Source organism: Camelina sativa, chromosome 11 (assembly GCF_030686135.1).
Source record: "Camelina sativa cultivar CO46 ecotype springtype chromosome 11, ASM3068613v1".
NCBI classification, from domain to species: Eukaryota; Viridiplantae; Streptophyta; class Magnoliopsida; order Brassicales; family Brassicaceae; genus Camelina; species Camelina sativa.
The window spans coordinates 13,389,884-13,416,774 of record NC_141890.1 but is presented as its reverse complement, the minus strand read 5'-3'; the positions used below and the strand labels follow the sequence as shown (position 1 = coordinate 13,416,774).

At 32.7% G+C, this 26,891-nt stretch overlaps 3 protein-coding genes, 2 long non-coding RNA genes and 1 pseudogene across 8 annotated transcripts; 3 read left to right on the top strand and 3 right to left on the bottom strand.

The window, feature by feature from the left end:
- Nucleotides 1-11,662: 11,662 nt before the first annotated feature.
- Nucleotides 11,663-12,771, top strand: LOC104723343 (ethylene-responsive transcription factor 1A pseudogene; annotated as a pseudogene). Its single transcript, XR_015572105.1, has one exon. The product of XR_015572105.1 is annotated as an ethylene-responsive transcription factor 1A pseudogene (transcript).
- A 332-nt stretch (nt 12,772-13,103) lies between these two features.
- LOC147933925 (uncharacterized) lies at nt 13,104-13,437 on the top strand. Its single transcript, XR_015572106.1, has 2 exons — nt 13,104-13,194; nt 13,277-13,437. It is a non-coding gene; the product is annotated as an uncharacterized LOC147933925 (long non-coding RNA).
- A 909-nt stretch (nt 13,438-14,346) lies between these two features.
- Nucleotides 14,347-15,351, top strand: LOC104723342 (uncharacterized). 2 transcript variants are annotated; one of them, XR_757325.2, is made up of 3 exons: nt 14,347-14,526; nt 14,608-14,687; nt 15,012-15,321. It is a non-coding gene; the product is annotated as an uncharacterized LOC104723342 (long non-coding RNA). The 2 variants fall into 2 exon arrangements; XR_757324.2 differs by having other exon boundaries at nt 14,388-14,526; nt 14,608-14,666; nt 15,012-15,351.
- Nucleotides 15,352-20,102: 4,751 nt separating this feature from the next.
- On the bottom strand, nt 20,103-20,423 carry LOC104723341 (protein neprosin-like). The gene has a single exon (XM_087472389.1). It carries the CDS (start codon nt 20,421-20,423, stop codon nt 20,103-20,105), a length of 321 nt encoding a protein of 106 aa, XP_087328515.1.
- A 2,236-nt stretch (nt 20,424-22,659) lies between these two features.
- Nucleotides 22,660-24,606, bottom strand: LOC104723340 (ubiquitin carboxyl-terminal hydrolase 3). The gene is made up of 9 exons (XM_010441690.3): nt 24,280-24,606; nt 24,028-24,159; nt 23,876-23,920; nt 23,676-23,781; nt 23,521-23,579; nt 23,356-23,430; nt 23,196-23,244; nt 23,008-23,084; nt 22,660-22,889 (listed from the first exon to the last, which is right to left on the bottom strand). Exons 1-9 carry the CDS (start codon nt 24,352-24,354, stop codon nt 22,803-22,805), a joined length of 705 nt encoding a protein of 234 aa, XP_010439992.1. The 5' UTR covers nt 24,355-24,606; the 3' UTR covers nt 22,660-22,802.
- Nucleotides 24,607-24,732: 126 nt separating this feature from the next.
- LOC104723339 (ubiquitin carboxyl-terminal hydrolase 3) lies at nt 24,733-26,708 on the bottom strand. 2 transcript variants are annotated; one of them, XM_010441689.3, is made up of 9 exons: nt 26,458-26,708; nt 26,196-26,327; nt 26,052-26,096; nt 25,833-25,938; nt 25,677-25,735; nt 25,511-25,585; nt 25,371-25,419; nt 25,188-25,264; nt 24,733-24,992 (listed from the first exon to the last, which is right to left on the bottom strand). In XM_010441689.3, the coding sequence occupies exons 1-9, from the start codon at nt 26,530-26,532 to the stop codon at nt 24,906-24,908; spliced, it is 705 nt and encodes a 234-aa protein (XP_010439991.1). In that variant the 5' UTR covers nt 26,533-26,708; the 3' UTR covers nt 24,733-24,905. The 2 variants fall into 2 exon arrangements, with proteins under 2 accessions (XP_010439991.1, XP_087330717.1); XM_087474591.1 differs by having other exon boundaries at nt 26,196-26,363; nt 26,458-26,699.
- Nucleotides 26,709-26,891: the final 183 nt, after the last annotated feature.

Here is a 26,891-nt window from a genome sequence, read left to right as displayed (position 1 = left end):
AATGGAAAAAAAGGAAAAAAAAAAAAAAAAAAAAAAAGAGACTGGTTTTCACTTTCTTACACGTACATCGGATGTTATTTTAGTTTTAGGATAAACAAAGATATTGTAGTATAAAGAAGACTAGATTCTCATTGTCGATGATGTTTTTGTATGGTCGTCATCATCCGGTAGACAAAAGACCCATGGAATTCTCCTATTGCTGCCCTGAAATTTTTTGTTGTTGTTGTTGTTGTATTAATTTGTTAATTCAATATGTACAATAATATATATCGGGACAAAATATCCATTACAACTATCTTTGCTTTCTAAATCTCAGACCACAGAGCTGTTTTTGTTTCCATAATGAACACTATAAATATAATATTCATTAATTTCTAGGCTTCTAGCTGTTATAAATATAATGTTCATTAATTTCTAGGCTTCTAGCTGTTATACAGTAAACCAATACGTTCACCTCTTACTAGTGTGTTTTGTGTTTATGAAATTATAGCTTTCATTTTGAAAGTGAATAAACGAAACGCGAGCACGCCGCACAAAAATACACGCATAATTAAAGGATTGTAATATTATTTGAAGTTCTAATCTCAAAAGATAAGGGCTGCGTAATGCCGTAATTAGAGGAAACGTAATATTAGAGTTCTAATCTCAATTATACAACCCAAACAGAAAATATTCGACAACGACAAACCATGTGACCACTTTTGGCTTTGCTGCTTTTGAACGTGCTATATCCTTTTTACGTCTTCATACGAATGTGCTTACTTCATTATATGGATTATTTTCTAGTTTTTTCTTTTTTTTAAAGAAATTTCTGGTTAATTTTTATCAAAGATGTCTTTTCTAAATTATGATACGTGAAGGTGAAGCTAATTTCCAAAGCATATCGGTATGGACCGTATGGTATGTATGAAATATATTGCTCAAATATTTATCTTAGATGTCGGAGGTTTAGATTAATCTTCTAACAACATGCGTACGTTTTCACTCAAAACATATCTGGAAATATATATACTTTACATATCTAGTACTCTAGTTCAACTCTATGTGTCCACGTACGTACGTTCTTGCAATTTTCTTTGTTTTAGCATGTACTCTCATATAATTACATATATAGGTCTAGATAATTGTAGAATATTCGTGTTTAGTTTACAAAAAAATATATATAGTTTTTTTCAAGTTGATTCAAATCTAGCGAAAAGGCGGAATCCTTAATTGTTTTTATTTGGTAGTCATCATGATGTTCAATATTCTTTGTAAATTCAGTGTCATAATTCATATAATTAACTCATTGGTTTATCCTTTTTCGAACAATATGAAACCGTAACATCAGAATTGTGATTTATGAAACCGTAACATCAGAGTTGTGATTTATGTGTTTAAAACCAGGCTTACGTATTTAATTTAAAATAATGCGTTTAGGCTCACTGTTTAAGAAGCTAAAGTCTTATTATCATCACAATTCACAAGAAAAATTGAATGGTTTGCTTCTGTAAATAAAATAAGTCAGTTGGAAAATTTTATGTAAATATTGTGAACTTTTATAAATAAAAGTTGTGTTTTTCTACATAAAAACAAAAAAATACAATAGTGCTTTAGAATTTCAATGTTATTGGTTTTATTAATTATCACTATTTTTTACATAATTAAATTCATAATTTTTTCACATTCCTTGTTTATTAGATCATTTCCAATAGTTTTTTTTCAGTATCTCTTTAATAGAGATGAATTTTGTTCCAATAGATTTCTATATTTTTTCCTCTATAATAGAATATTCCAAATAGATACTATTTTCATTTTACAACACCTTTTATTTATAAAAATTGCAAACTAACCCATTTACTCTAAATTTTGTAACATTTTCATAAAATTATATTTAATTTAAATTAAATATTTGTTACTATAAAGAGCATCACATCATACAAAAATTATAATATATACTAGATTTTTATTAGATATTTATAAGATTTTATATTAATTACCTTTTGCAAATGGTAGTCTCAATATTTTAGAATAAATATTTATACTAAACTTCTAAAATTTATATTATTAGTTTTTAAAAATACTTATTTTATTTATTTTGGACATAAATAAAAGAAGTTAAAGATTAAAAGAACTACTTTGCAAATAAAATAGTTCACCTCTATTTATAAAGGAAAAAATAAAATTTCCCTATAAATAGAGAAAAAATAGCAATCTCTATAGAAATGGATTAGAGCAAAAATTACTTTATGAAAGAGTTTTGAGGTAAAAATAGAAGTGAATTGGAGATGTTTTTAGACCACCTTTAAGCCTCTCTAAGTCAAACCACGAAACTTTAATTTCGTTGTTGAATAATGTATGTTAATGTGTAATTTGCAGATTTAATTAGGCGTTTCATAGAGCTGCGACTACAAGGGAGGCACTCAATACAATGTGTGAGATTCACTGCCCTGATGGTAGTGTTGTCTCGGAGACTGATGATATCAAGTCTGAAGCTGTTAGGCATTTTAAAACTTTTCTCACTATGAACCAGAGGATTATGAGGGAATCACGAATGAGCGTCTTCAAGAGTTATTGCCTTTCCGTTGTTCGCCTGAGGACATAACAGTGCTGATGAAATCGGTTACTGCAGAAGAGATTAAAAATGTCTTATTCGCCATGCCAAAAGATAAGTCACCAGGCCCGGACGGATACACTTCCGAGTTTTATATGTCTACATGGGATATCATAGGACATGATTTCACCACCTCGGTTCAATCTTTTTTTGCAACAGGTTTCCTTCTGAAGGGTCTGAATGCAACGATACTTGCTCTTATTCCCAAGAACTCAGAGCCGCGTGAGATGAAGGATTACAGGCCTATCTCATGTTGCAACGTCATTTATAAAGTGATATCAAAAATTCTAGCAAACCGCCTCAAACAAGTTCTGCCCAAATTCATCTCTGGCAATCAATCAGCTTTTGTGAAGGACAAACTATTGATTGAAAATCTCCTGTTGGCAACAGAGTTAGTGAAAGATTACCATAATGATAAGGTGTCTGCTAGGTGTGCGATAAAAATTGATATCTCAAAGGCTTTTGATTCGGTGCAGTGGAATTTTCTGTTAAACACTCTTCAAGCAATGAATTTTCCTCCAGGGTTTATTCATTGGATCTCTTTGTGTGCTACCACGGCTTCTTTTTTGGTCCAGGTAAATGGAGAATTGGCTGGCTATTTCCAAAGTGAGGATTACAACAAGGTTGTTCTCTGTCACCTTATTTGTTTGTCATAAGCATGAATGTCCTTTCAAAAATGCTAGACAAGGCCGTGACAATGCAACAATTTGGATATCACCCTCGTTGCAAAAGTATTGGTCTTACTCATCTTAGTTTTGCTGATGATTTGATGGTTCTTACTGATGGAAAGGTTCGGTCTATTGATGGTATTATACATATTTTGGAGGATTTTTCTAGAGTGTCGGGTCTGAAGATAAGTCTTGAGTAATCTTCTTTGTTCTTAGCTGGAGTCACGGAAGATGTTCAACAAGAAATAAGCACTCGGTTCCCCTTTGCTGTTGGGACGCTACCAGTTAGGTATTTGGGTCTCCCTCTTCTTACAAGACGGTTTACTACAACGGATTATCAGCCACAGTTAGGTATTTGGCTCTTGGACATCGCGACTGCTTTCCTATGCTGGTCGTTTGAACTTAATAATTTTCGTCTTATGGAGTATCTCCAACTTCTGGTTAGCTGCTTTGAGACTGCCGTGAGATTATATTAGACAAATTGACAAGCTTTGTTCTGCTTTTCTGTGGTCCGGACCGGATTTGAATCCACGAAAAGCGCGAGTGGCTTGGGAGGATGTTTGTCAGCCGAAGGAGGGGGGAGTTTTGGGTTTACGATCTCTAAAGGACGCTAACAATGTATGTTGTTGAAGCTGATCTGGAGGATTGTTTCGCGTAGTCCATCTCTATGGGTGAAATGGATATCTACTAACTTGCTCAAGGGGGCGTCATTCTGGTCTATCCGTGAATCCACCAGTACAGGGTCGTGGATCTGGCACAAACTATTAAAGTACAGAGCACTAGCAAGGACGTTTTGCCGGAGTGAAGTGGGGAATGGTTTTACAACATCTTTCTGGTACGATATTTGGTCTCCTCTAGGTTGCCTAATGGATATAACTGTTCCAAGAGGGGTAATTGATCTGGGGATTGGTTGGAAATCGTCTTTGGTTGAAGCATGGACTACTCGGCGAAGATGTAGACACAGAGTGGAGAGCCTGATTTCCATAGAGACGGCTTTGGAGCAACAGTGGCAACGTTGAGATATATCTAAACCGGATCTTGTTCTTTGGAGAGGGAAGGGGAACATTTACACAGACTCTTTCTCTACCAAAGATACTTGGAACCATATCCGGTCTATCTCAAATAAGGTCGCTTGGTTTTCAGGAGTATGGTTCCCTCATGCTACACCTAAATACTCCTTCTGCACTTGGTTGGCACTGCAAAACAAACTCCCCACTGCAAACCTAATTATGCGTTGGAACATAGTCTCTACACCAACCTGCGTTTTGTGCAACCTGCCCCTTGAGACGCGAGACCATCTGTTCTTCGGGTGTAGCTACTCCTCTGAGGTCTGGACTGCTCTCGCTCAGCCTCTGCTGCATTGCCAGTTCTCCACAACCTGGCAAGTGGTCGTTCTTCATGTCACAAAGCCCCTGCCCATTCTTGTTCATACATTTTTGCTTCGGTAATGTTTCCAACTGTCTGTTCACTCACTCTCGAGGGAAAGAAATGCGAGGAAACATGGTCAGCCACCAACTTCTGCAATTATTCTGATCGCTTGGCTCGACAAACAAGTTCGGAATAAGCTTCTAATCATACAACGAGAGGGTGATCGAAGATATGACACAGGCTTCCCGGTTTGGTTTGCTTCAAGAGCTTCTCAATATCATTATGCTGTTTAATTTCAATCGCTTTTCTGAATTATTGCATCAAATGTAACAAAACGATATTTTTCTTGAATTAAATTAACATTATATTCACACAAAAAAAAAATATTATTCTATCATTTTAGAAGAATCAAATTTTGTCTATACTGAAGCGATTACTGTAAATGATTCATTGTTTTCATGATTGAACCCACACAACTTTTCATCTGTCTTTCTTGTGGAAAGATTATCACCACCATTTTCTTCCTTTTGAGAAAGATCATATCTATATCATACACCTTAACTATGGAAAGAGTCATATCACCAAAAAAAAATTCATAATGTTTTCTAAAACCTCAGTCCCTATGATTCTGCAAGATCAAAACTTTGTTCGCTTGCTGTCAATGATAAACAAATAAAATTTATTTTTTGTTTTTATTGATTCCAATATATGAACAATTTTGAATCTTTTTTGAAAAAGTTTCAATTTTTTTCCATCGAAATACTAATCTCATTTTAATTATTTTGTGCTTCTTTTAATTGTGTAAAAACAGATTCTTTGACAAAAAAAAAATGATTAGTAATTATGTTTATATTTTTGTGAATATAAATATTAAATTACCTTCAAAAAACTAATGTTTTAGACATTATTTGTGTTTATATAGTTTTAGTTTGATTAGTCGGCGAAAAAGAGTTGTGAAAGATAAAAAGAACAACTTTCACATATTGAGACTGGCGGACCTATCAAAGGGAAAGGAGGTTCAATTGACCCCATTTATATTGAAATTAAGATTTTTTTGTATAGAAATATGGTAAATAATAGACTTTGACACCCCTAAACCAGAGTTCAATCCTCCCTATGAGATAGGTAAAAATATTTTCTAGGTCCGCATTGTTAATAATTATTATTAATATATAGTCAATATTAGTATCTTTGTTAATTGTATGCTAACATGTGTGATCGAGTTCCTTGATTAGTGTATAAATAAGAACGAAAAGCTTGGTCTCCCTTTAATGTTCATACTTAAATCGTTCGAATTCTATTCAACTCATTAAACTCCCTTAATTAATAAAAAGTACCTTAGCAAATTGGACATAAATAATTAGTCTTTCTCAGGACTATATAGTCTATATTACAATTGAGTTGGAATTTTCATTATTTCAACGAAGCTAGTATTAAATTATTTCGGTAAAAAAAGAAATCAACTCTTAGCTTTCTATTCAAAAATTGTATAAGACGGGTATGTGCATGCATGTATCTTGTCTCTTTCAACTTATGATTGAACACGTGCTTTTATTACATTTGCTTCACTTTTAACGAAGTATTAGTTTCAAACCGAATGCCAAAAGATTATGTCAAAAAAAAAAAAAAAAAAAAAAAAAAAAAAAAAAAAACGAATAGTACTGATGTTAATGAAAATGGTTTACAATTTGTTAATACAGTTTGTAAATATGAGAAATTAAGAACCTAAAACGATAGTTTTACTTTTTTATTATATCTATAATATTATAACGTACGAACAAAACTTTAAAATTGTGTTAATGTGTTCTTAATTTGTTGCCAAACCAAAACAAAAGCTTATCATCTTTGTTGAAGAACTCAATTGCAGTGTGGGAATACACGTGCGGGTTTGTTTGCACGTACACATGTTTTGTAGAAGTTTTGACAATTCTACTAGTCAAAAAGTCTTACACGACCGGATGTGGTCAATTTCAAAGCTGACGTGTAATATGCTTCCCCTCTTTCCAGTGTGTATTATGTTTATTAAAGTCATTAAATTCGAAGTGCAACTCAAAAAGATAGTTATATTTTATGTTATTCTACACAGATTCGGACGATTAAGCAAATTAACAGTTAGAAATATTCCAAAATATAAATCAGATCGAACAATAACCAAAATTCAGTTTTTATTCTCAAAATTTTACGCAGATAAATTCTAATTGTGTTCTAAATGATAAAAAATTTTCTTTAGTCGTTATATAAAGAGAGAATTTCAAAAATAGCACCAAAATAATTTTTTTTTCCAAACTTAGCATAACATCTTTAAAATTCCAAAATAGCACTAATTAATTATTCAAAATTAAATCCTAAATTTAAAATATTAAACTTTACCCCTCAAAACTATATCCTAAATGTGAAATTGAGAACCCAAACCTAAAAAAAAAATTCTAAAAATTAATTTTAAATATTTTTATGTGTTAAATAATGCTATTTTTGGAAAATTTTGGAATGTGTGCTATAATTGTCCATAAAACTTATTTTAGTACTATTTTAAGGTATTTCTCTTATATAAAACCAAAAAAATCTATGAGTTTTGGAAACGCTTTAACAATGAAACCGATACATCACAATCTTGAATTTTCATTATCTTGTTAGCCCAAAAGAATTTAATTGGACAATAGTACTGACTAATTATATAAAAATTGAACTCTTTTGTCACTAATCGTTATGCTCGGCTTAGCACATGTGCTGGAGGTGCAACAACACAGGGTCCAAAGGTCCAAAATTTTTTTTTACATGTTAATATTTTTTATATAAAATAATATAGATATATTTGGGTGTATTTTATAAAATAGCACTAGGTCTTCCTAAACTTTGAGCCGAGCCTAAGGTGCTCTAGCTTTACTCCATAAATCATCTCTTGCCGTGCCTACAAACTTAGAATAGAGATCTTAGGAAAGTTTTATTTCATTTATGTTGATAGGTGATTATATGTATATATCCTTAGGCAAATTTTGAATTAGTGATCAATTTTTATATTCTTTTGATTTCAGTAGCAATTGGGGTTGGTTGCCCGTGACTATAAAACATAAAGATACTGTGTCATTGAGTTGTTGTCGTTGGTGATGAACATGTTTTTTTTTTTTACCGTTTTCTTTTTGCTTTTAATTAAAAAACAAATTATTTTTATACTTTTGAATAATCTTTGTTAGCATCTTGATTCTTTTATATAACTCTGAAATATTAATTTTGAAACAAAACATATTCAGCAAAACTAGATGAGTTAACTAAAATTTAAAACTAAATCAACAATGTAGATAAGTCTATAATTAATATAAGAAATATTTATATTGAAATCAACCTTTTAATTATTCTAAAATATCAAATATATCAAGAAAATAAATGTACGTCACTAATAACTAAAATACAACAATTCTTCATGAACCATGTAACTGAAAATATATGTTTTACATTTCTTTCTAAAAAAACAGTTGATGTATTAAACTTGTTTCTCGTAAGTCTAAGTTGTTATATATTTATCTTATTTTTAAAAAATTGATTGTTCCATTATGCTACTAACGTTGAACTAAAACCCAAATTTAACTACTCCAAGAATTTTAATTTGTAAGAGCTAAGATCTCCGGTTAGAATGTAAACCTTGGGATATAGTTCAAAAAGCTCTCTGTAAACGCAAGAGCTATTGATATGTATGGAAACTGAGACACAAACTAAGACAGGGATTCTTCAAAATAAAATTTATTTATTAGATAATCTGTTTAGTAAACTTACAAGTTTCACTCAATCAATTATCTAATCTCTCATGTTCATGGATCTATACAAAATCCAAGAACCTCTCAAGACAAACCCCTTAGTCCCCTTAAGCGTTATGCTTTCTTACAAGAAACCACATAGCCTTAATGTCTAAGAATTCTCTTGCTCTTTTTTGTGCTATCTTCTACAAAGGCTTAGCCCCCTATTCATACACAATAGGTCGTGGCCATACAAGCCTAAATTCCTATTCTAATCCTAATAGGAATTGCCAAATCTCTTTGCAAATTTTCTTTTCTCTTATGGAATAGGAAAGTCTTCTTCATATTTCCTTTTCTACAAAAAAGGAAACTCTTCATGCTTCTAGACTCTTCTCAAAGCTCCTAGTCTTCATAACCTTCATGGTTTGAATATTAACCGCCTTAGCTGATTTTCCTATTTCAGCTCCACGTTATCTTCTTCGTTGAACTACTTCTTATAGTACTCTGAACTAGTGCAGCGACTACATCAACATCTTCATCTTCATTTTTGCCTTTCATAAATGTCATTTTCTTTTTCTTTTCATCTTGTTGTAAAACTCAGTTAAGAATACATCAACACTCTCTGTCTCGACTATCGAGAACCTCCGTTTAGCCTCCTCCTCCAGCGCCGGCAAAGCTTCTGCTTGCCGGTGTCGGAATTATTGCATCTCTTTCATCTCGTGTTTCTCAAAGATCTTTCTTTTATTGTCGACTTGGCCACTTTCTCAATCTGTTCAATTTCTCCCTGGTAAACCTCATATCGACGGTGGCCTAAACTTCTCTGGTAATTTTGAGAGGCTTTCCCCGACGAATCTCCTTTCACCTCAACCGCTGATAGCCCTATCTCCGTCGCGCCTAAACCCAGAGAATTCCCCTTTGTCCAGCGGCGTTTCAACTATCGAGTCTAAGGCGAGTCTCTCCGATTCCCCCAGATCTAAAGATGTTGGGCCTCTTTTGTCTCCTCTTGAAGACCTCCCTTTCTGGATCTCGCCGTCGATATTGATCTCCACACCTCCCTGTCGGTTCCAGCCTGATCCCTCAAGATTCGGTTGTAAGCTCTCGGGAGTCCTACCGTCAGATTGGTTCAGACCGGGTTTTGCTCCGGTGATGACATCGAGAATGAGCGGCGGCGGCGGCGGAACCCTAACGTCCCTTGGTGCTCCTCGATTGGACCCTCCTTTTTGCCTAATGGGCTTCGGCCCACTTATCTTCTCATCGAGGCCCTGTGACCCAAAACTTAATTTGCAAAGTCCAGGTTCGTTCTAAATATTTTATTGCTCTCCCGTAACATACATTTGTGTCGATACATGGAACCATTTGTCCGAAGACTGCATTTGGGACATGATCAATCAATGATGCTATGGGGGTACAATCTTTATTCGAAAACCTTGCCATTAGAATCACCCAAGAGTACTACTCATGTTTATCAATGGTTGAAGAAGACCGGCATTATGATCTCGTCTCTTAGGAGTGGTGGTTACCGAAGCTTCTCCAACCTTTCCACCTCTCCGTTTCATCTGATCCCTGAGCCCTTTCAAGTGTCTTGTTGCATTATCTGTCCGGGATCCCAAAGCTTGAGGAAGAACAGCATTATGATCTCCTACCAATGGCGAGGAGATTACCGCACCTTCCTCAACCTTCTCCTACTATCTCCCTTGCTTCCCGAGCCCTGTCAAAAGCAAATCATTAAAGTCCGGAAGATCATTTCCACAGCCCAAAGTTTGAAGAGGTACGGCATTATGATCTCATCTCTAAGGAATGGTGGTTACCGTAACATCTCCAAGCGAACCTTACCCAACCTTAAATCTGAACCAACCCTCCTCATTGCTAATGAGCAGATCTTTCCATTAAGCCTCTTGGCCATGGAACCTTTTTTAACGTCCCAATATCTATTATTGATAAGGACAATTCTCCATATTCCCGCTTTGTTCGTGAATGTGGCTTCGACTTCTCTTGGAATCGTTTGTGATTCGGTGTTTCACCGCCCTTGTCTCCGATATCTCTTGGAAATGATGTCGAATTATCTATCTTTTTTATCGTTTTATGCTTATGGTTGTAACCCCCTTGAATTTGGTCTTGTACTGGCAAAAACTCAGATTTGTAAGCTCGTATTCGAATGAATGAATGAAATGAGACCTTTGCACAAAAAAAAAAAGAAATCTCCAGTTAGATTTTCCAACAACGATAAGAATATGGAGCTTGATGTGATTTCAAACCAATAGAATCCGTGCAATTGAGTAACATAGACAAAAACATCATATACCATCCTTCCTCGAAGGAGTCTCCTCTTTATTGCAAGTTGACAAAAGCGAGAGACCCACTCGTTCACTTTCAGCTTTTAAAGATCGACATGAAATAAATATATCTTCTTTTCTTTTGTCTAGTGAGGGTATATATTGACGATTTTTTTCTTTTCGATACAGCTTATAATAAAATTCGAATTTTTGTCTAGTCTATACACTCAAAACATAATTACATATTTTCTTAACAAAAGGTTCAAAGTTCAAACAACATACTATTCTCACTGGAGTTGTTGTCAGAACCTCTTTAATTAGTAAGCTACTAGTTCAATTCGTACTTCAAAGATTGGTGGCTTCACGTGATATATTGACTCAATCCTCTTGCATAACCGTAAAACCCCACGTGAATGATGATGAATAAGCTGCATTCTTTGTTTCAAGCGAACCATAAGGAGTGTGATCAATAGTCTTTGCTTTAAAGTGATCAGTGAACCAAATCCCTAAATTCCTAATTCTTACAAAACATTTAGAACGTATTTGTTCTTATTCTTCTCCCTGCTCCAACTCCAAAAGAATAAGATGAATTAATTAGTTTTTTTTTTGTCTATTATATACTTGCCATCTATACAACAAGACTATTTAAACAAAACTTCACTAGAATTTAGTATGGATTGTAAAAACTTAGTTTTATAAACAAAACTTTTGGCATATACAGATTTGTTATCCGTAAACCGGCGGTTCAAGTTGGGAAGAAACAAAAGAAGACCAACCGCTATAATAAACTCATTTAAAGACACAAAAAATATCCAAAGAAAGACAAGTTGAGAGGCACGAGACCAATCACAAAATTGCTTCCGTAGATTGCGTGACATCATTCTTGACGGCTACTTCAATTCATGTGTGTCTTTTATGGATAAAACGCACGTGTTTAATTCACGAAACTTCATAGCTCTTATGAAAATTCCATTACTTTCATATTTTCAACTTTTTTAATATCCACTATACGCCTGAAATAATAATATAACTAGTCTTGTCAATATTCAAAATTTTCCAGGTTCATGAACCTTTTCTTTTTTTTTCATTTAATCTCTCTATATAAATATAACCAAACCTCTTTTTATTCTCATTCACACCGGACACTTCGAAATCTCAACAAGAACAAAAGAACCCAAAGATAAAAAAAAAAACATTTTCAAGAATTTTTCTTTAAGCTTAATAACTATATCTCTATCTTATTATTATTATGTCGATGACGGCGGACTCTCAATCGGACTACGCTTTTCTCGAGTCGATACGGCGACACTTACTTGGTGAAACAGAGGCGCGACTCAGTGAGTCGATGACGAGTTCAGGGGAGCAATCTTGTACTACAACATGTAACAGCGTTAAACCGGTGTACGGACGGAACCCTAGCTTCGGGAAGTTGTATCCTTGCTTCACCGAGAGCTGGGGAGACTTGCCGCTGAAGGAAAACGATTCTGAGGATATGTTGGTTTACGGCATCCTCAACGACGCTTTTCACGGCGGTTGGGAACCGTCTTCTTCTTCTTCCGACGATGATCGCAGCTCGTTTCCGGCGGTTAAGATCGAGACTACGGAGAGTTTCGCGGCTGTGGATTCTGTTCCCGCGAAGAAAGAGACGAGTCCGGCTCTTCCGGTTGCTGCTGCGGCGGTGGCGAAGGGAAAGCATTATAGAGGAGTGAGACAAAGGCCGTGGGGGAAATTTGCGGCGGAGATTAGGGATCCGGCGAAGAACGGAGCTAGGGTTTGGTTAGGGACGTTTGAGACGGCGGAAGACGCGGCTTTGGCTTACGACAGAGCTGCCTTTAGGATGCGTGGCTCCCGCGCTTTGTTGAATTTTCCGTTGAGAGTTAATTCAGGAGAACCTGACCCGGTTCGGATCAAGTCCAAGAGAGCTTCTTCTTCTTCATCTTATGCCGGAGCTCCGAAGAAGAGGAGAACGGCGGCCGCCGGTGATGGAACGGATAAGGGATTGACGGTGAAGTGCGAGGTCGTTGAAGTAACACGTGGCGATAGCTTATTGGTTTTATAGTTTTTGATTTTTCTTTTGTTGGATTATTATGATTCTTCTAAAAGATAAAACGTTAATAAGAAATTCGTTTATTATTATTATATTTTTAACCTCCAATCATTTCATTTAGGAGTGCCTGTGGATCAATCATTTTTCCTTTTTTAAAGGAAACTATAAACAACATTTAGAAAACAAATCATCATTCTTATTACAAGTGGATGTTAAATTTTGTAAATGATAACATTTGTGAGAAAATTCAATATTCTCAATTGGTAAGATATTTATTAACTATGACATGGTTATTGAAGCCTTTGCTGAGTTGCTGAAAGCCGATAGATTTGCCCCAAAAGTGGTTCGGGTCACATTTATGACTTCTCCATCAGACTTAGAGGTGAGTTTGATCAAGTTTGGAGTATGATTTCTCAACAAATGTTAAATTCGTTTGGATATTTAAATGAGAATGTTTCACAGGTGAAAGACATTGAGTTCAAGGAACTTCCTCAGGAGATTGAGACATCTGTTTACGGTAAGTTTTGGACTTGTGCAAAACTTGTTATCTTGGGTTTTTGATACTAATCGTTTTTCTCTTTGCAAATTTTTTGTTGCAGTGCCTTAACAAGGAGCTTGGGAACCTAAAGACCAGAAAACGAGAGCTTTAAAGAAACCAAAGGCTTAAATTTTATAAATGATAACATTTGTGAGAAAATTCAATATTCTTATTACAAGTGGGTGTTAAATTGGTACAATAAGATATTTTGTGGACAAGATACATGCATGTACACAAAAGTGAAACACAACAAATTAGCGGTTTAACAAAAATGCAAGGAAAAAAATGTAGTATCTATACTATTAAATGGGAAGTACACTTAAGAATAAAAAAAAACAAAAAACATGTCATATATCCGTGTTGCCAAACAGACCAACTTACTTACATAATTAAAAAAAAACATCTTTATCCCATATATTTAGTACTTTCTAAAACAACTAAGTCAAAACAGTAAAGATAATATTTCATATAAATTAAATATATTAACAAACTTATTGATTATTTTCCTAAATTCTATATATCATTTACTATAAAAATAATCGTAGTTAATATATTTCCATAAAGTTTTATAATCCTACTTTTTATAAACGGTTGTTTTCCTTATTTTGAATTAACTAATTTAAATTATAATTGTTTAAAATAAAATTAGATAGTATAAAAGTATTATAATTAATTATTATATCTAGCCAAATTGTTTTACTTTTAGCCAAAAAACGTTTTCATAAAATTAAATGCATTTTTTATTTTAAAAAAATTGTTACGGGATGGGATGTTAATGCTTACAATCTCCTATAATTACGTAGCTACCATATTGATTATAATCGGGTTAATAGGAGTTTATTCCAAAGTCACAATCAAAACTAACATTCTGTATGTATTCTAATCGGATTTATAGGAGCATATTCCAATACAAAAATCAATATTTAACGTAACTAATGAATTCTCTATAATTATACATACATCAATAATATAAATATCCAAAACTATTTGAAACTACAATTATGCCCATTAAATTCGGAGATTGTGAAGATATTCTTTAAATTCAAAGGATATTCTTCTTTTTTATCAAACCTAAAACAGTAGCCGACTAAAATCTTTATAAATAATTATTGAGGAAAGAAACGAAAACTCACATTGCCTCTAATAAACTCATCTTCCAACAAAAGAAAGAGTAGAAAACAATTGGACTCTGCGATTACTAAAGCCTTTTGAACGACGATGCATATCCAAGCGAAATCTACAATACATGTGAAAACAAAGGCGATGAAATGGTTGTCCGTTTGATCAAATTTGCCAATATGAGCGTGGGAGGTAAATAACATTCTAAATTTCTCAATGGCTTAATAAGAGTCATCTATGATTATGAATACTAATTTGTGGAAATTGATGCAGATATCATTTTGCACTGCCTTCAACTGTTCTCAAGTCATTATTAACCATCCATTTCAAAGGTTTGAGGAATTAAAAACTGTGTAAGCATTTTAAAGAATAAACGAAGTTTTTTTTGGAAGAAACTATAAACTATACATGTGGTATTACTATTCTTCTAATTGATTTATTTTTTTTAAGTTGTGTTGTCTCACAGCCATGTTGATAAACTTGGTCTGCATCGCTACTCCTAGATCGTTCATTTGATGAGCTATGTCCAAATATACAAAATCTTCTTTGTTTTTGTTAAAGTAGTATACAAAATCTTCTTCTTATAATAGTTTTAGTGTCGTGTTTCTTATAATTAAGTGAGAAATAATCAGATTAATTCACAAGTGATATGCTAAATCTAACCTTTTTAACTACAGATGCAAGACCTAAAACGATAATGTTGAGCCAGCACGTAAGCAAGAAGCATTGGACTACAGCAATGTAAGATGAGAATACAAGTGAGAAGGATATTATAAATGAGAATCACAAGTGAGAAGGATATTATAAATGAGAATCACGAAAGATAGAAAAAAGGATAAAATATACGCATAAATTTGCTGTTTCTGTTGTTTTTTATGTTGCTCTTGACAATTTCTTTTGTTTTGTATTAGTTTTCTTTATTTTCTCTATTGCGTTGGTGTTATTTTAATTTAGGTATCATTTTTATGTTAAGTAACTTTCGGTTAAGGAGTGAAAGTTCTATGTTATTTTGCGCTACGTTTTATATGTTTTAACCAAAACTAAGATAGAATACTTGGATGATTAAATGAGCCAATTGATGGATTATCCTCCTAAGTTAATTTTTTTTTAAAAAATTAAAATAATAATAATAATATGCAATTTTTGAAACTTAAGAAACCAAAAAGGCAAAAAGTCACCTGGTGCTTTTGTACTATGGTCTCACTACCTCCCAATATTTGCATCAAGGTTACATATCGAAGGATTTATTAAAAAATTCTCTATACTATTATACTTTATAACTATAAAAAGTTAAAAACATTATAAAAATAGTTACTTTGTTTGGTAGAGTTTAGCTGTATAAGTTTAAACTTTTATGGTTGTAAAAAAATTATGTTTAGTTAAGAAAAATATGATCATTCCTGAAATATATTTAAAAGTTTTAAGAGATTTAATTATTAAAATCAACGGGTTCGTTTAGGTCATTTGATTTAGTTTTTGGCAGTTTATATATTCGATTTGATAACTCAATAGTTTAATGTAAATCTAAACTACCACTAACCCAGTTCACTATTGATCTCAGTCTAACTGCCAAATCGGTCTGAGCTTCGAAATACTGGAGAAATTATTATAATAAAATTATTTAATTTCAATAATTTATAAACCAAACCTAAAACAAACCCCAGATTTATTAATAAACCAGTGGTTAGCCTAGGGTTCATTAATGCTTTTACGCCGGGAGATCTGGGGTTCGAGGCCCAGATAATACGATTTATTATTGTGGAGATTAAAGGAGGCAAATTTACAAATGATCTTCAGTGATATGCAATTATCGTCGTTCGCCGTGATTCTACATACAACCGAAAATGAGCATAGAGAACGAGGTGTCCATCAAGAGCATACCATTATGAGTTCGAATAGTGATTTGTTATTATAGTACCTAACAAATATATTTACAAACATAACCTCGCACTATAAATTAATAAACACAAAAAGTCAAATAACTTTCTACTTTTTGTCCTCTTATATAAGAATTTTTGGCTAAAATCACAAAGATTGAAAAACATTAAATATTTTATCAAATTAACAAAATTCAACCAATAGAAAAATATTGAAAAATTTAAATAATCAAAAATTAGAAAATTAATTTAAAAAGTGTATATAAACTTGAAAAAAATCTTATAAAATGAAACATAACAAAGGCTTATTTTTTTATATATATTCAAACAGAGGGAGAAATATTTTTTTTTTATATCATATAATATAAAATCTATTATGAATTGTATTACTGTTGTCTCAAATGGGACATCGGAAAATTTTGTTTCCATCCCGTCCCATTTCCAATTAGAAAAACAAAATTTGTTCTATATGGGGAATACCCTGAAATAATTGGTTCATGGTCTTACCGTTGGGTCCTTCCGGAATTTAAAATATTGGTGAGACGGAACAGAAAATGCTCCTGGTCAATGGAAGGGTCGGAGTGTGGCTGAAAAGCCAATCAACTCAATTCATTACCTCAAATCAAACTAAATATTCAAATAATATATGAGTTCGGATTATTAATTCTATAATTTATAAATTTATCTATATTAAAATTTTTGAAGTACATTTTGTGTTATGCCCTTTTAGTTTTGTTTATTTAAAAAGTTATTTACAACATTAACCCCTAAAAAATTTCCAAAATTAACATTACTCCAGATTTTGTTTCCTAAATATTTTACATTTCATTTCAATTAAAAAATAACAGTAATAAATATGGAAATAGAAACTATCATATATTTAACTATACATTATGTTGTGTTTTGAAGATATTCTATATCTGAATCCTTCGTAAACAAAGAAAAAAACAATTTGATTCCCATTTTGTTTTCCAAAATCTGTGAGCTTTGATTCTTAACGTAAGAAAAACTTCGATTGACAATTATTTAAATATTATAATTAACATATATAAAATTAATAAAAATTTTAATTATTACAAATATGTAAAATTAAAAAATTCGAAAGTACTATATAATGTGGTTAAATAGTAGATGAGTTATAAAGAGAACATGTTGAAATTAATAAAATATTATAAAATTTGTGTTAACACGGGTTAAATCCTCATTTAATTATTTATCAACACTACTAATATTAGAATATTTGACATAAAATCAAGTTGATTTAACTAAGATTGTATAAAATAATTAAATCATTAGAAAAAATGTGACTTAATCACAGTGAAAAATTACTGATTATGTATTTAGATCCCTTATTTTTTGTTATAATAATTAAAATCAAAATAGAATCTCAAACACTAAACAAAACAAACTAAATATAACAAACAAATGGTCATGAAGTGTATTGCTGGTTAAAAAATAATCTAAATATTTAGCCGCACAACAACTAGAAAATTTAGTTATTCCTCTATTTATAAAACATTCAATATTTAACAAATATATACAACATAAAATATAAATTATAATAGAAATTATATGTCTGCAGTATACCGCGGGTTAAAATCTAGTTATCTTTAATAATGCTTAAGTAAAAAACGTCACCACAGTTTTAATTAGTTCGTTCGTCAATAAATACTACTCCCTCCGTTTTTTATTAATTGTCGTTCTAGAGTTAAAATTTTGTGTCATTATAATTGTCGTTTTAGATTTCCAATGCAAATGTTTGGTAAATATTCTAATTTTATCCAACTATTTTTAATGTCTTGACCAATAAAAATATTAGAAAATATATTTGAAAAAAAAAACAAAAAACTTAGTGATTTTCTTAATTTATGTGAAACAAACTTAAACGACAACTAATAAAAAACGGAGGGAGTAGTATTGTAAAATATTATGTTTTCTACTAATTTAAAATTTATGTGGTGTATTGTTGATGTAAACCTTAGATTTGTTATAGTTGTATCATGTGTATATAAAAAGTATCAAACCCAATTATTGGAGAAAAAGACACAGTCAGTACAGAACTAATTAAATACTAAATCAAAAATCAAATACAAACTGATAAATACATACGACCAATCATGAGAATCTGATAGAAAGCTAACAGCCACAATAATTTTATTCTATTTAATAAAAAAAATGTAACCAAATCAATATACAATTAGTAGCAGAAGTCCCTGGAGAAAAGCAATCTCAGTATTAGTTTTGCTAAGAGATTTTCTGTTTTTTTTTTTTTTTGAAATTTCCATTGTAGTAATTAGATAATATTCCATAAATAGTTAAATACTGTACTTACTAACTAGGATCATCTATCGGTCTTGCATTAGTACATTGTGCTTCAAAGGAAATAGAATCTTCTGCTGCTGTTCTTTCATCTTGTGGTTGTGGCCTTGTGGGAGTTGCTGCTCAAGGTTAACAAAAAAAAAAAAAAAAAAAAAAAAAACTCAACTAGAACATTGACTTAAAATATTTTTATTTTAATATTAGAAGAGTTTTGGACGTAAACTCAAGCTTCTCCTTTTCAACGATGAGTTTGAATAGTCTAAGAGTTATATATTCTAATGGAGAGATCTTTAACTGTATGTTTTATTTATATAAAGTATGAACAGGGGAAAATAAGTAAGAAGTCTATAGATATACCTGAAGAATCTTGGCGACATTGTAAGCTAGTTCCCTAGATTTCGTGAATATATTCAAACGGGGATATTATTAGGAGGGACACAAGGTGAGAAAATACAATCTTGACTCTTGAGGCCATTTTCTTCTAAGATATTTGCAAGCTATCTTATCCGTGTTTTTATTTTCTTGGAAAGATTTAGAAATATTGAATTATATTGAAAAATTATTTCAAATGGTCATTGTATGAAAATATTTCAATAATAACAAAAAAATTATATGTATTTCTATATTTTTGTTATTACTGAAAGTCTGAAACTACACCGCAGTTCTCTCGTAATTATTCAGCATGTTACCATATCTTTTATTATTAGTTTTATTAGATTTGTGTATCATTAGATATTTGTTGGATTAATTCAACATATACATTCTTATCTAGGTTCAAACTTTTGGGACATATAAAATATGCCTGTACACTGTACAGTAGTAACAACTTAAGCTTAATTATTTTCCATTAAATATCTAATATGTCTTGACAATATATATTAAAGAGAATTAAAAGTTACCGTTTAAGGTTCCTAATAAATCCCCTAGTTTCTCTTGTTACTCTGTTGTATCTTTAAGTGATTAAAATAAATGAACCAGTGGTTGATCTCCAAATAAAAAAATAAATTTCAAAATTATCTTATTTATATTTTGGTTTTAAAAGTACATACTTGGCATTTCAATTAATATTTGATAGTGAGTAGTGATGGTAACGATGATGTTGCTTGGAAAGCAATGTTTTATCATCTTTAGATTATAGTTTTTGATTAATTGATCATAAAATAAAATAAAATAGTTTTTTTATTTGTCTAAAGATTGTGGAGGAAAAGAAAAGATTAGAAATTATTTAATCATTTTATTTTTCAAAATTCTACCCATTGACTTCTATGAAGACTACGGGTTTGGCCATGAACTTGGGGGATAAGAAATGGAACTATGTTTCTGTAAGAGTTATCTAAAACCAAGTTGTACGTAGCGTTACAATAGTATTCACATAGTTCATTTCTTCTATTTGTATGCCTCAAAACAATATGAGATACATACAAAATCATCTAAATAAAACCCAAGGAAACCAATTTATTAATTGTTAAAGATAATTTTTCACAAGGGATGAGAAATTATTACAATCACATATTCAGAATTGTTATATATATATATATTTTTATTTATAAATAAAAAGAGATTTAATTATAATTAGGGGCAAGAACCACCAGGACCACCATAAGTAATGGTTTGTTTATCTTTCAAATAATTCAACTTATAACAGTTGGGTTTTGGCGTATTAACAACCATCTCCAACTCACTGATGGTATTGCTCTTCAAATTGGCATCAACATATTTTATGTCTTTAAAATACGATGACTTACTTAAATCATTCCCTTTATCTGGAAACTTCCCGTTGCCCATCGGAGCACCACCAACGGTACCCGCGCCGTAACGGATTGTATCAGCTCCCTGTCCTAGATGTGAGAAGAGTTCCTTAGGCCAATATCCAACTAGAGCACCATTATTCATTAGCAACCAATTCCCCGTAGGTCCATCCTGACATATTTTTTTTTTATATAAACGTTATGAAAACTTATTTATATTCTAATAAAAATATTTATTTGTTTTGATAGGTATATTTGTATGAAATGACTTACCCGAATAACAGATAGATTTGCAGCTACTTGGTGTCCACAATAAATAGAGACGTGGTCAAAAATTTTGCCTGGATACAATTCTGAAGAGTGTTGTATATATCCTTTGCATACTGTATTTGCACACCCCGTTCTCTGAAATCCATCGTTCTATATTCAAAACAAACAAGAGCAGACTATCTATATTTAGTTTCATTGGAAACATATATATATATATATATACAATATTCTTTAATATTTTGACATAATTATTTTCACAGTCTCAATTACCGTCCAATAAGTCGTGAAACGAGTATTGTTATCACCATAAAACTCTGGCTCAATCTAAAAAACAAATGAAAATAAAAGAAAATAAAATAAAATGAGAGGCATAGCCAAAATAGGTTGTACATATTCACGTTTTAAAAATGTAAAATAAATAGTATAAAACTGAATCATGTAAGCTAAATAAACTTTTAAAAAACTGACAACATACCGCCCAACCAACCATAATGCAGTTGAGTCCTTGAGGAGCTCTACTCTCAATCCAAATCTGACTTCTTATTGCTTTGCCACGGAACGTTGGTTTATGTATGCTTATGACTGCGCTCGCTCCATGGTATTTTTTTACTTCCAGCTTTTGTGTCAAGTGTCGCCCACTAAAAACATCCCGACCAAATTTGCATATTACTATTAGTCTATTAGAAAAAGAAAAGAAAAAAACACAACCACCAATTATTAAGTAACAGTTTTTGATATTCGGTAATACATTTACTACACTAGATTGAGCATTGAAATTGTTGACGTTGTTTCGAAGTTTCTGGATTGGGACCATCCCTCTCGGACATATAGTACTTCTCCTTGTTGAATTCATTGTAATCTACCAAAAAAATAAAAATAATAACAACTTAACTACGAATTCACCAAAATAGATGAAAAAAATCAACAAAAAAAAAAAAAAAGAAAAAGAATTACCTGGAGTTTGTGATGTTTCAGTAAAGGATGTTGTAATGAGGGTTGTTTGTAGATATCGACACACTCAAAAAACTGATCATCCTTTGCCTATATACGTGACAAAAACAAACAATGAACTCGAGATTTTAATCAGATTGATTATGAATCGAGATGATAATAGAAATTCGATTGTTTTTGCTACTAATGATTTAGAGTTACGTACATGAGTTGTTGCCGCAAGATACAAGAGGAATAGAGCCAAGATTGTTGAGTATTGGAGATACATGTTGATCACTTTTTTTAAGTCTATCTATTTTGGTCTTAATCCATTCCAAATTGTAAGATCTCCAATGTTATTATATATGGTACCAAATATGTTGGGAGGTGTCTATAAGATTGAGGTCTACTCAAAGAATTAAGTAGTTTAAATTTCTTTCTCTAATACAGCAATGTAAATCCATGAATCATGGAAACAAATAAATGTTAAGACATTGACCAAAAGAATAAAAATAAATAAATGTTCGAATATAAACTGCTTTCAGCTTTATGAGGAAATATTTCAAGATAATATATATTATTCTGAGTTATTTCTTTTTTCATCAGCAATTACCCTTTTAATTTAAGATTTTTTTCCTCTTTTCATCAAACATAATACAAATTTTTGTAAATGGTAAACGCATGAATATAATAATTATATTGATCTAAAGTCTAAAACCAATACTTTTACACCCGGACCGAAAAGTGAACCGAAAATCTTTCAGGTCACTAGGTCAACCGGTCGGACCGGTTGGACCACATATCAATTAGTTTATTAGTTTGTTTACATTTATAAATATAACATCTACTTTTCTATAAATATATGAACAAAACATACATAATAAAATACTAAACTAAAATTAATCTTTTAAATGATTAGATAAAATAATTAAATAAATTTCTATAAATAACAACATTTAATTTTAATTTGGTTTGAGTTTGAAGTGTGATAAAAATAAAATATTTTAATTTGATAATGACCTGTTGGTCCGATCCGCCGGTTCAACCACCAGTTCACGGGTTTTTCCAAAAATTTTGCGGGCTTTTAATTGTCCAGTTTTTAAAGATAACCCGGACCAGAATGTCTACCGGGCCCCAGTTGGACCAGTCCGACTGGTCGGTCTGGTCCAGGTTTAAAAACATTGGTCTAAACTATGATCATCAACTGTAAATTGTTCAGAATGTAGAAAAACAGAAACCGAAGATATAAAAAAACTGTCTGGGTCAATACGTCACAAACTTGAAAAACAAGACTAAGAAGACCTTTGCTTCTTTTAAAAAAGCCTCAGGTTCTCTTCGAGATGGCTATCACATTGAAGTTAAGTGAACCCGGATTCTTCTCAATCATACTCTTTATTACTTTTGCGGCGTCCTGCGAGTGTTTTATCATCCAAGGGCCAAGATATAAACATCAAACATGTGCAAGTGTTACCAGTTTGTTTATAAGAATTACCATTGTACGTTCCAAAGATTTAAGAGTTTTATAGTACCTTCAATAGGGTAGCTGGAGAGGAAGCACCGTGTGAAATTGGTCCTGCCTTTCTTCCATCAAGTTCATAGAGTTCACCTGCATTGTACGGTAAAATGAACGGAAGAGTTCCATAAATTAGTGCCAATTAAGAAGTGAGTTTTTGATTTCACTATTCTCAATTTGGTTGTTGATCTGAGAATCTGTTACCTTCTACACAAGCTAAACAGATGAAATGCGTATCTACGCCGTCTGAAGCCTGAAGATGGAGAAAAGTAAAAACCAATGTAAAATCTAAACGAACGAGTTACAGACTCACATATACATACATACATACATACATTAGCATCAGCGGGAGGTTAGAACTTACAGGTGTATCACCAGCTGTAACAGCAACAGAATGAGCATCTTCTATTTGACTGTCATTCTCAAGATACCTTGCACGCTATCAAAGTTTCCAGAAACAGATTAGACACGAAGCAAACAAAACACTCAGAATTGTTAGTAAGATAGAGAGAAGAAGATAAGAAAGCACCTCCATAGGAGTCATGTTGGCAGTGGATTTGAAGAATTTATCCAGGAACGATCCCTCAGCTAAAAGAAAAAAAAAGCAAGGAGAAAGTTATGGATTCATATCCTCAGATTAAAGAAGAAGAAAAGCACATATAATAAAGTTTGAACACAACTCACAGATTTTGATTTCAGAGGTAATGTTCCCAATAGCATGAAGAAGACCAATGGTTCCACAAGCATTACCCACAGTTTGTTTCATGAAGTAGACTTTATCACTATGCGGCTAATCAATTCATTCATCCAACAAAAGAACCACAGAATGAGAGAAGTAGATTAACAGAAAACAAAGGTTCCTTCTCATGTAAGAACAAACTAACCTTTTCCTTGATCTCCTTGTCTTGCTCGATTCTCTCCTCTTCACTCTACAGAGCAAAGATCACAACGAGGTTTCAAAAATTCAATCAAAAATTATACAGAATCAAAGATGGATTTCAAAAATTGATTACATAATAGAGAGTGAGAGAGAGACCTTTTTGGTGATGGGGTAGAGGAAGAGAACAGCAAGAACAGGCTTTGGAACCATCTCAAGAAGTTCATCGTCTAAGCCAAACACATCATTGCACTCTGCTTCATCTGGGACTAGACCAAGCCCCCATAGAAACTGTACAGACCCCGATACGATACGATTAAGGAATCACTAACAATAACCTAAGATTCTTCCCTGAATTTTCGAAATTCCGCGGTGATCGGAGGAACTAGAAATTGGAGAGTGGAGCAATACCTGATTCATAACATCTGGGTTAGCTTCAAGTGGAAGCCATCTCTTAGTTGAAGAACCCTCGACTGCGGTCGCCATCTTCGTCTCTTTCTCGTCTCTTTCGATCGAAGTTTTTTGCAGAAGAGAAATCAATCTTTCTATTAGAAAACAACACTACAACTGTACAACAGTACTAATCCCTTGAACATTCGAGAATCAAGCCCATATAGTGCTATTAACAGGCCTGGCCCATTTTGATATTTGCAATCCTAAAGACACGAGTTGTGGTGGTACTCGAGACTCATTTGATCTAATTTGTTTCGAGCACTTGTGCAAAAACAATCCGGTGGTGAAATTATGATCACAAAGAGAAAAGCATGACAGGTGATATTATAGGCCTTATTGCGTGAGTAATCGGCAACTGTGTAGTCTGCGTTATCCATGGAAATACAATATATGAATCTAAAAAAGACAGTATGATTCGAATGTGTGTTCTACTGTTTCCATTAATCTACAAATATGGCAATGATTGTCAACCACATTATTCTGAAACAAGAACTGAAGATTCAGAATGTACAAAAGAGAGAATCGGAGTTAATCATCAACTCGGAAACAAGACTAAGGGAGATTTGCTTCTTGAGAAGAGTCTCTCAGGCTTTCTTAGAGATGGCTATCACATTGAAGTTGAGAGAACCCGGATTCTTCTCGATTATCTTCTTTATCACTTTTGCAGCGTCCTGCAAGTATAAATATCACCCAAGATATATATTACATCAAAAGCTATTCAAGTATATACAGGTATTGTCTAATAATACACAACCATTGCATTTCCTGGATTCTTTCCCCATTTTGATAACTCTAAGCTTAAAGAGTGAAGGGTTTTATAGTACTTAGATAACTCTTAAGCTTAAAGAGTGAAGGGTTCACAGTACCTGCAACAACGTAGCTGGAGAGGAAGCTCCATGTGAAACTGGACCTGCCCTATCTCCATCAAGTTCATAGAGCTCACCTGCATTATATGGTAACAAAACAGAGAGTGTCACAATTTAGTGTCAACTTGGAAGTGAGTTTGAATTCATTATTTTCATTTTGGTATTGATATAAAAATTTGTTACCATCTACACAAGCTAAACAGATGAAATGCGTGTCCACATCATCCGGAGCCTGAAGATGGGGAAAGTAAAAAACAACCAATGTAAGATCCAAATGACAAAGTCACAGATACATTAGCATCAATGGGAGTTGGAGAAGTTACCGGTGTATCACCAGCTGTAACAGCTACAGAATGAGCATCTTCTATTTGACTGTCATTCTCAAGATACCGTGCACGCTATCAGAGTTCCCACAGACACATTAGACACGAGAAGCCAACACACTAAGAAAGATCACATATAGAGGAGAAAGACAAGACAGAGAAACACCTCTATAGGAGTCATATTGGCAGTGGATTTGAAGAATCTATCCAAGAACGATCCCTCAGCTAAAAAAAAAGGAAGGAGAAAGTAATAAACCATAAAGAACTCATATCCTTAGATTAAAGAAGAAGCACAAAGAAAGCCTGAATATAACTAACTCACCGAGTTTGATTTCGGAGGTAATATTCCCAATAGCATGAAGAAGACCAATGGTTCCACAAGCATTATCCACGGTTTGTTTCATAAAGTAGACTTTGTCACTATGCACCTATCAATATCATTCATCCACACAACAAACCATTAACGAAACTTCACTACAGAGACAAAGGGTTCCTTTTTTGAAACCAAATTAGATGTTAATCAGATTAAAAAAAAACTCACCTTTTCCCTGATTTCTTTGTCTTGCTGGATTCTTTCTTCTTCACACTACATAGCAAAAAAAAAAAAAAATGGGTTTTATTTTTTTCAATGAAGAAATGATCAGAATTCAGAATCATAGATAATGGATTGTTGCAAAGAAGATACCTTTTTGGTGATGGGGTAAAGAAAGAGAACAGCAAGAACAGGCTTTGGAACCATCTCAAGATGTTCGTCGTCTAACCCAAATACATCATTGCACTCTGCTTCATCTGGAGCAAGACCAAGTCCCCAAAGATACTGTACAAACCAATACGAACAATCACGGAAAAAACCCTACCAAGAAACCATTTTTTTCCGGTGATCGGAGACGAGAATCGACAAATGCTTTTGAGGATTCAAAAGGGAAAATTGGAGAGTAAAGCAACACCTGACTTATAACATCTGGATTAGCTTCAAGTGGAAGCCATTTCTTAGCTGAATAGCCTTCGTCTACGTTCGCCATTTACGGATGTCTCTCGTCACTTTACTGTTTCCCTCTCGATCGAATTTTGCAGAAGAAATCAATCTCTCAGGGCAATTCTTCGCCACCAAGATACGAAGCCCTCAACATCCGAGAACGATGCCCACTAAAGCCCATTTAATAAGCGGTACTTAAACGATATTGGCCCAAATAAAAATTTCGACCTCAATGTTTTGTTACTTTATATATATATCCGTGCTAGAGCACGGCATTTATTTTATAATTTTTATTTAAAGTATTATATATATAATTGTTTTATTTGTTTTAAATTATTTTTTTTGCTCAAACATTATGCCATGAAATCATATGTTGAATATAACTTATGAAAATAACATATATTT